The 9,977-nt window shown below is 38.3% G+C and overlaps 1 protein-coding gene across 1 annotated transcript; it reads right to left on the minus strand.

Moving 5' to 3' along the window:
* Positions 1 to 1,555: 1,555 nt before the first annotated feature.
* On the minus strand, positions 1,556 to 5,238 carry LOC127102573 (uncharacterized). Its single transcript, XM_051039928.1, has 5 exons — positions 5,094 to 5,238; positions 3,547 to 5,031; positions 2,966 to 3,036; positions 2,645 to 2,893; positions 1,556 to 2,572 (listed from the first exon to the last, which is right to left on the minus strand). Exons 1-5 carry the CDS (start codon positions 5,236 to 5,238, stop codon positions 1,556 to 1,558), a joined length of 2,967 nt encoding a protein of 988 aa, XP_050895885.1.
* Positions 5,239 to 9,977: the final 4,739 nt, after the last annotated feature.

A 9,977-nucleotide genomic window follows, 5' to 3' on the forward strand; every position in this document is an offset into this window, starting at 1 on the left:
CTACAAAACCCAAATCAGAAAGCCGAAAAAAAGGTAAAATACAGAGCTTTAAGTTATGTACTTTATGGAAACGAATTGTTCAAAAAGACTGCAGAAGGAGTCTTGTTGAAATACTTAGGTGAAGATGAAGCTTACATAGCTTTGTCGAATGTGCACAGTGGAGCGTGTGGCGCACACCAAGAAGGTCATAAAATGAAATGGTTATTATTTCGACAAGGAATGTATTGGCCAACAATGCTGAAGGACTGTGTCGAATTTGCAAAAGGTTGTCAAGAATGTCAAGTACATGCAGGCATACCACACGTTCCTGCAAGCGAGTTGCATTCAATTATAAAGCCTTGGCCATTTAGAGGTTGGGCTTTAGACTTGATTGGTGAAATTCGACCAGCCTCTTCAAAAGGGCAAAAGTACATTTTGGTTGGAATAGACTATTTCACTAAGTGGATTGAAGCCATACCATTGGTAAATGTGGATCAAGAAGCAGTTATAGATTTTATCCAAAAGCACATAATTTATAGATTTGGGATACCAGAAACAATAACAACAGATCAAGGATCTGTGTTCACTGGTAAAAATATGTAGAAATTTGCACAAGAAACAGGATTTAAACTCCTTACTTCGACACCTTACTATGCTCAAGCCAATGGACAAGTTGAAGCAGCAAACAAGGTAGTGATAAATTTGATCAAAAAGCATGTGGGGAGAAAACCTAAAAACTGGCATAAAACTTTAGATCAAGTTTTGTGGGCTTGTCGAACATCTCCAAAAGAAGCAACGAATTCGACTCCATTTAAGTTGACCTATGGACATGATGCAGTTTTACTAGTCGAAATATATTTGCAATCAGTTAGAGTTCAAAGGCATCATGAAATCCCATCAGATATATATTGGAGTATGATGATGGACGAATTAGTTGATTTAGACGAAGAAAGGTTGCGTGCGCTGGATCTAATAAAGAGACAAAAAGAAAGAGTTGAAAAGTTTTACAATAAGAAAGTAAAATTCAAGATCTTTTTAATTGGTGATCTTGTTTGGAAAGTAATCCTTCTTATGGATCGAAAAGATAGATTAATGGGAAAATGGTCTCCTAAGTGGGAAGGACCTTTCCAGATCTTGAAAATTTTTTCAAATGGTGCGTATGAGATTGAAGAGATAGGAAAAGACGAGAGAATCTTAAAGATAAATGACAAGTATTTGAAAAAATATAAGCCAATATTGCAAGAAGTAAAAATAGCAGTAGAATAATTGTGAAAATAATTGTGACAGCTTTGCCAAACAAAAATGGCACCAAAGTTATTACAAAGAAAGCCTCAAAGGGCTGAGAATTGTTAAACTAATTCGACTACAATTTGATACTAGCAAAAGCTTCCTTCAATGTGGAAAATTTCTTTTTCTGAAACTGGAGTCGATGATCACAAAGACTTCTGTGGGTAGAGAGAGTCTCAATCTCTTGACTAAGTTGTTGAGCCCTTTCTGCATGTCGAATACCCACCTTCAGTTCGTCGTCAATCTCAGTTTGCTTAGGTTGCTGTATGGATGCTCTGCGTTTTTTCTCTTAGGAGATTTTTTCTTGAAGAACAGCTATTTGTTTCTCCCATTTCTGGATATTATCATCACAAGCAGCAACTTCTTTGATATAAGTTTCAGAAAGCTGCTGCAACTTTGAAACTTCGTCAGTCGAAGTAGCAACAGCATCCCATTCAACAACTTGAGTCTCGGATTTTGTGGAGATTTGCTGGGAGAGATCTCTTTGACCATGAAGGTCTGTAGTCGCCAAGTCAATGAGGGTCATCAGCTCCATTAAAAAATTGCCAACCTCAGCAGAAGTTTCCAAGACGTTAATTTGTTTCAGAATCTTCTTGAGTTCAATGTGAGCAGTGGCGTTTTCTTCTAAAACTTTGAACAAGTCAACATCAAGGATTTTCGTCTTAATCTTGGTCAAGATGTTGTCAAGAGATTGCGCTTCAGAAGTGGCCCCAGAGGTAGTCGAACTGCTTTGTGAAGAATCTTGAAAATTGTGACGAGCACTAAGCATGGCCTTCAGATATTCTAAGGGTTTCTGCACCTTGAGACTCTCAAGCTCTTCGCAAGAGAAACCAGTCGAACCAGTTGATATGGCACTTCCTTTGGTCTGGTCAGGAGCGGGTTGAGTGCTTCGCCCTAAAGTTTTCCCAGCATCTGGTTGTTTCGATTGGTCATCCTCATCTTTAGCGGTTTCTTCTTCATGGTCATCTTCGACACCAGTTTCCATGTCAGTGTCATCGCCCGTATTTGCAGCATTTAATCCTGGATGAGGAGGAGAATCGTCTTCAGAAGCTTCACTTATTGTAGCGTCGAATTCTGCTACAGTCTGCTTGTCATGATCATTTTTGGGGATATCTTCTTCTTGGACTGTCTCTTCCAGAGTTTTCTCAGGTTCAGGATTAATTTTTGTCTGCGCCATCTCCATTGTTGATCCTTTTGTCGAATCCTTCGGAGAAGTGGACGTCGAGCTGACAGTTTTGAGAGTAGAACCACTATCAGGTTTTGGTTTGTTTTTATCTGTAGGTTTTCCTTCGACAGCCAATTGTTTCTGAAAATAGTTTTAAGTTAGAAGAAAGAAATGCAATGAAGATGAACATAGATAGTCGAAATAAGGATTTACCTCAGGAATCTCAGTATTAAAACTAGATTTCCTACTCTCTGTATCCTTCGACTGAAGTTTGGAAGTTGGAGTACTTGAAGAATCTTTTTTAGCTGACTTAACAATGGATCTTTGGGAAGAGACCCTCTTGTTTTTTGTCTTCTTCTGAGGAGGGGAGTTTGGCTCTGGAGATTCATCACCAGATTCTTCATTGGGAACTTTCTCCTCTTCTTTCTTTCTTTTTTGGACTGGTGGGGGCTTTCGACTTACCTAGTCATGCAAACCAAAGCTGGTTAATTTCTTAAAAGGAAAAAGAATAAGTGAAAAGGGTGAGGTTTGTACCTTTGTCGAAGATTTCTTAGCAGCACCTGATGACGCTTCAACGGAAGCTTTCTTGGTAGGGATCTTTACGGCTAAGGAAAGAAAGGAAAATCAGAAACAAATATAAGAAATACATGATAATATAGTTAGAATAACAAAAGAAAAATCGTGTTTTCTGTTAACACCTTCAAGAATGGGACTTTCCACGCGAACGTGTTCTATTCCAATATGAAGGTGTCCTTGGTAATCGTCCAGATGATACTTAGTCGAAACCACACGCTCAGTAGGTTTTTTGTAATGTTGACGAAGAAGTTTCATATAGTCCCCACAAACGAACCAATATGGAAATGGAGGGCTTAATGCCACGCCAAACTCAGCAGTTGGTAGAGGAGGAAATTTTGGTGGATGACAGCTGAAAGCCAGGTCATAGCGCGCTTCTGATCGAACATGTGAAGGCAATGACAATTTTTCGAACCTCTCCGTCAATTTATGTTTTAAAATTACTGCTGCTTCGCGTATGGTTCGACTAAGATCATCAGGTCTATACACGGTTTCAAAATATTTTTGAAATTTTTGTATTTCTTTAATGTGTCTTTGAATACCTTTTTTGGTCCGATCCTGCACGAAAGCAAAAGCATTTATTAAATGTGTGGTGAAGGTTGTTACGTCAAAAAATCTGGTAGAATAATAATCCTTCCACCACTCATCAAACTCAGGAGTACAGAGGAAAGATGGTCGAAAGATCACTGGTCGAATATCAAGAGAATCATCAGTTAGCTTCTTCGACAGCTCTTTGCTCCTATCTTCATTATAAAGGGAGTTGTAAAAAATGATAGATCCTTTCTTTGGGAAGATGGGTCGAGGTTTTATTTGGATCAAGCCAAACTGTCTAGCAACGAGATTGGGTTGGTAGACTATCAAAGCTATTTGGGTTTTGGTTACGTTATGATGGGAAAAAAGGAGCCCGGGGGTTAAAAATGATTCCCAAACATCCAGAAATATATTCTCATCCTTCTGCATTTCCAAGGGCAGTTGTTGGGTAAACCATTCAGGTCCAATTTTTCTACTAGCAAAGGGTGCCATGGTCGAAGTAAAATGATACCTTTTGGAAAACATCATGACATAACCGTTGAAAGCTTGTCGAAGGCTAATTCCTTCATCAGTTGGCGTTAGTTGCACCAACCTAAGCCATTCGACAGTCCCGTCCTTCACTTTCTCTTCGTTCACTTCGTGTTTTACAGGAAGAGAAGCTTCAAAGGTGGCCTTGAGCCATAATTGTAAAAGCCAGAAAGGTCCTGACAAATTGATTTTACATCTGTCTTTGATGGTTTTCAAAAAATTTACACTCTCACTCAAGGATTCGTAAAGATTCGCCAAAATCATTTCACTTAAGCATAGTTTGGTTCCTGCGTGAAGCTGATTGGCCATAGTGATAAATCTTTTGGCAACTTGGAGGGAACGGGAGAAAAACACATATTTTGTTAGCCATAGAGTCAAAAAGGCTATATGTTCGACATCCGAGACTTCTGTGGTATCCTTGTCATGATAATGAGACATGAATAAAGAGTATGGAGCAAAGCTAGTGTCGAAAGCTATAGAATCTTCATTTAGGTTGGTGGGGTTGAAATCTATCCCATTGGGGTGAAGGCCAACGATGGTTGCTGCATCGAAGAGAGTGGGTGTGACCATCCCACAAGGAAGGTGAAAAGTGTTATAAGTATTGTCCCAAAAATAGAGGGAAGCTAAAAGCATATTGAGGCAAATGTTGGGTCCTACTCTCGACAATTGAATGAGGTCGAAAATGCCTATTTCCTTCCAGAAATCTCCTTTAATCTTTTCAACCTTATCTAGCCAGGATAAATAGCCTGAAGGGTCTTTCGACCATGGACAAGTTCTAAAGATCCTACCATAATTCAAATAAGTTAAATTCAACTCTCCATCATCAGTCGAACTTTGTGGATCAATTTGTTCTACAGTTTTCTCTTGAGGTTGAGGTTTTACTCCAGAACCTATGGGTTTGGTATGGAAATAGGTGGGAAAAAATTCTTTCAGACGATCTGGTTTAATATCTGGATTGGGGAGTGGACCTAACATAGCGTGACAAATACCAGAAACAAGAACAGGAATTATTACTGGGATTTGTAGATACATTCCTTCTCTCTCTCATTGGGAGGTTCAGGAACGTATTGTTGGTTTCCAACAATCATTGGTCCATTCAACTCGTGCACAGGATGAAGAGTTGAATCTTGGGTCTTCTTGGAGTGTTTGCTGCTGGAAGATTTTGGAGGAGCCATTGTTGAGAAGAACAAAGAAATTTTTTCAGGAAAGTTGAAAGTATGAAAATGGGTATGAAGAAGAAAAGTTTGAAGCGTAAAAAAGTTTCAGAGAAAATAGGTTGTGAGTATTTATAAGGGAAGATGATAAAAACGTTTGAGTTTTTGATGATAATCGTGGGACACGTGGCTGAATCACAACGGTGATGATGAAGATGTGGAAGTTGAAAAAGGCCATGATGTTAGGTTTAGGAAATGATGGGGTTAAGGTCTAAACATGGGCTAGACATGACGTTTTCTGAAAAAGTGTAATGATGAATCTGTTTGGGAACTTGAGATTATAAAATCTTGGAGATGGTGGAATTAAATGACATGGCATCGAAATATTGGTTAACAACAAATGATTGTTTCTCCAGAGTAGTCGAAACATCTTTGCTGGGGGGCAATTTGTATACATATATTTTTGACGCCATAAAATTAATAAGCAGAATAGTGTTTTCGACAAATGGAGATGCTTGCTGGGGGGCAACTTGAAGAGCATTTTCAACAGTTTAGTTGATAAGTGTTTTTGACACTTCGACAGATTGGTGGTTCGATATTTCGACAGAAGAACATGTCTGCAGATGGAAAGACGTCTTCGACAAGTATGGATGATGTTATGATATTTCGACAATTCGACAAGTCTGAGGAGACGCGTCGTTTCAACGTAAAGCGAAAATTCAAATTCAAAAGAGTTATAACGTTTGGCAGAAGATGCGTGGAAGCACCTGGCGAAAGGAAGTCATGCAGAGAGCCAAGTGTCATAGTTTTAGGATTTATTCGTTAGTGACAGTTATTTTGTTTGTATATAAATAGGATAGTTGTTATCAGAAGGTGTGTGTGAAAACTTGTACAAAATTCCTGCAAAATACTCAAAGTACCCGTGTGAGAGAAAAGAGTCTTATCTGGAAAATGTACGTGTGAGCAAACACCATTTCTTTAAAGTTTTATCTTATAAATTTCAAAGTTCTTTACCAATTTTCCTTTACATTTACCAGTCATTTATCCTTTGCATTTACTTTATGCAATTTATTTTTCGCCATTTATCTTAGTCTTGTTAAGTTTACTTTTACTTAAGCACTTTTAGTCAATATCTTTCGTACATGAAAGACTTAGTAAACCAAATAAAGGATACAAAGGTTGTTCTAAAGAGTTACAAAGTTATTTAAATTTGCACATGTCCTAGGATTTGTATGGTTGATCCTGCAAGTAACCCAATTCAATAAATTTTGGAAAACCAGAGGTTGTTCGCCAAAATCAACAGCGAACACACGGGCACCCATGTCAGCCCACTATGTTTCTTCCCAACTTCTCATTTTATCCCTCTCCTGACATATGTCGTGTCAGGTGACACGGGTGGCCGTGTCAGGGTCACTGTGTCTTCCAAAAATTCTTCTCCGCGGGTCCGAAACATATGGTTTCCTTGACGAGTCTTTGGGATTTTTTTGCTTGAATCTGAAAACCAATAGAACTACCAAAAGAAAGCATAAAATGCAATAAACTGACATAAACTAATAATAATAACAAAACAAGAATGTAAATGTGAACATAAAACTTACTTGACAAAATAAGAAAAAGATAAAACAAAGTGTTACCGATTTCACGGATTCATGCCGAATAAATGTCAGAAAACTAGTAGAGTTGGTGACTGATCACCCATGCACCAAGAATTATTCATTTTTATTCAAATTTGCAAAGGTGCATTTATCATTTCCTTGGCCTATAAATCAAAGAGAATTTGCTCAGAATTGATGAGTACACTATCCAAGCTTTGCTAACCATTGCCATAGCCTCACTTCATAATTTTTTTTGAAGATTTCTTTTGAAATCGAGTTTTTGTTCAACTCAAGTTTATGAACAGAAATTGCAAAGGTTCATTCCCTTTTCCAATTCATTAAGGTTCTGCAAGCAAGAGAAAGAGAAAGGATGAAGCATTGTATCAAGAATCAAGCTCAGAAGTTGCTCACATAAGGTGAATTTCTCAAAAATTCATCTCTTTGATTCTCCCTTTACACTCTAGATCTGAACTGAATTGTGTGTTGGATGAAGTCCTACCAATGTAGGCAACACGATTGAGTTGTTATGAGCTTGATATGAAGCAACTTAGATTGGACCCCTCAGTTTTCATCTTCACTTTTCTGATTATAGAGTGAGAGATGGAACAAATGGAGTTCAGATTCGTGATCCTTGCAATTTTTCTTTTAAAATGATGTATGATCCATAAATTTTTGGATAAGTTTATGCTTGACAGTCCGGTGACCCTCACCAGAGAAGAAGATCGGAGCTAGGGCTCCAGATGTGGCGTGGTATTGATCCCACCCTTGGATCTCTTTTCCCTCTTATAATCAAGGCCTTTGGTTATGATTATCATGTGTGTGGCGCGTTGACTGAAGGCATAGATAGAATGCGTGTTTTAGACCATCAGATCTGCCACCTCAATTAATGAGGGAGATCTGATGGCTCCGGTTTTTTCCTTTTTATTTTATTTTTCTAATTTGATTTTTAAATAGCTTTTTCTTTTAAAATTCACCACAAATTTGATTTTAATCCAAAAATTATGGAACCAACACCAAAAATTCAGAAATATTTTCTTTTTCCCATTTATGATTTAAAACTAATTTTGGATTAAGTTTGATATTTTTGGTGAATTTTATGGTTTTTAACTTGTTTTAATTAGTTTTTAATTACTTCTGACTTTTGAAAAATTCTAAAAAATTAGTCAATGATCCTTTGACCTTATATGACCTATGATAAATCCCTTGGCCATTTTTTTGGTGTTTTGAAGGGGTTTTAGGTTTTTGATCTTCAAAACTTATTTTTCTTCATTTTAAAATTGTTTTAAAAATAGTTTAATTGATTTAATGCTTTGATGAGCTTTTGTATTGACTTTATGTTGACCTTACTTCTGTTTGGCCTTGGTCTTGGTTGAATTTGACCATGAGTTGGTGAATACCATTGGATTTAGGAGGTTGATGAAGTTTAAAACATCATCCCTCAAGATGAATGAATGGTATTGATCAAGTGAGATTCATCCCTTGACCAATTTGGGATCTCCTTCATTTCATATCTCCATTTTCATCTTATTTCTTCCCCAATCATCTCTTGGCGAATGACTTCTCATGGATCATTAACAAGTTGATTCATCAATGACCTTGTGTCAGATGAATCAACATAAGCTTGATTGAGATAAGCTCATCCCCTCTTATTTGTGTGTGTGGTATGCTTTAGGAGCTTGGTCTTGGATACCTTACCTCTAGCATGCATTAACACCAAGATTATTATTGACCAACCTCAGAAAGGTGTGGCTTCTACATAAGTCTACTTACGATTGCTTAACATAACGCAAAATTTACCTCAAGGCACAAGTTAACATACTAACTTGACAACTAACATTTAAGTTTATTGTCATTTACTTTTATGCAACTTAAATTCTTGCACTTTATCATTCATGCAAATTGTTTATGCTTCAGTCATTTTCTCTTTTCCCACTTGGGCCTATGTTTATGCTTCAATTATTTTCATTTTGCTCAATTGAGCCATTATATTGTGTGCTTGTGATATATTTTGTGCTTGTGATCATATTTTGTTTGTGGTCTTAGGACCTTAAAACACTTAATAAAAACAAAAACACTAAAAAATACATTGGTGAACTGTTGGATCTTTGTGTGTGACTTGATTTGGACCTATGCACTTATAGTAGGCAACACTCTTGAGCTATGGAAGAAAAACTTGGCCAATGCCATTCATTTGACACAAGCTTGAGAGACTCCCTTGGGTTTATCTGATACACTCTTTCTCTTTATCTAAATGTTATTTTGATCTTATTTTAATTATTTGATGTTTTCTCTTTGAGTTTGATTCAAGGGATTTTTCATCTGATACACATAAAGGACATTGAAGATTGCTTGCTTTAGAGTGTGTCGCATTACGCGAAAAACCGGCGGGAAAGGAAAACAACATAGCCGCCACCGTGCGTTATTTATCCCAAAAGAGGGAAAGGAAACGCTCGAAGTAAACCTGGAAAAGACATGGTCTCGCGACCAGAGAAAGATGGGATCGGGAGTCGGTTATGCGAAGGGAAGGTATTAGCACCCCTACGCATCCGTCGTACTCGACGGGATCCACGCTCAGAAAGAATAGAAGAAAGGTTGCTAAAAGACTACTCAAACACTGCACTAGGCCGGAAGCAAACACAGAAAGATAAAAGAAACGGGACTCGGCAGGATATCGCATCCTGGGCCTACGTCGTTTGTCAAGCACAGACAACAGAGTCGACGTAGTTCGGGACCGGGGAAACGTGCTCGCTAGGATGTCGCATCCTATGCATACGTATCTTCTCTGACCGGAGAAGAATCAGAGCACTCGTAGCTCGGCTAACGCACGCCAAACAAAACCACACAGGAAACCGACTACCAATCGCTGGACTTACGTAAGACTCCACACAAACAGGCAAACATGGAAACCGAATGCCAATCGCTGGACTTACATCAGACTCCGAACCAACAGACACACGCAGGAAACCAACTACCAATCGCTGGACTTACGTCAGACTCCAACCCAACACAAACACACAGGAAACCAACTGCCAATCGCTGGACTTACGTTAGACTCCAAACACACACAAAGGGGCTGAAAAAGAAAAAGGGCGCCCGGAGAGATCAGCTCATCTCCTGCCTACGTACCTCATCTGGTATGAGGATCAGGGCGACGTAGTTCCCCTT

Source organism: Lathyrus oleraceus, chromosome 7, assembly GCF_024323335.1.
Source record: "Lathyrus oleraceus cultivar Zhongwan6 chromosome 7, CAAS_Psat_ZW6_1.0, whole genome shotgun sequence".
Lineage (NCBI taxonomy): Eukaryota > Viridiplantae > Streptophyta > Magnoliopsida > Fabales > Fabaceae > Lathyrus > Lathyrus oleraceus.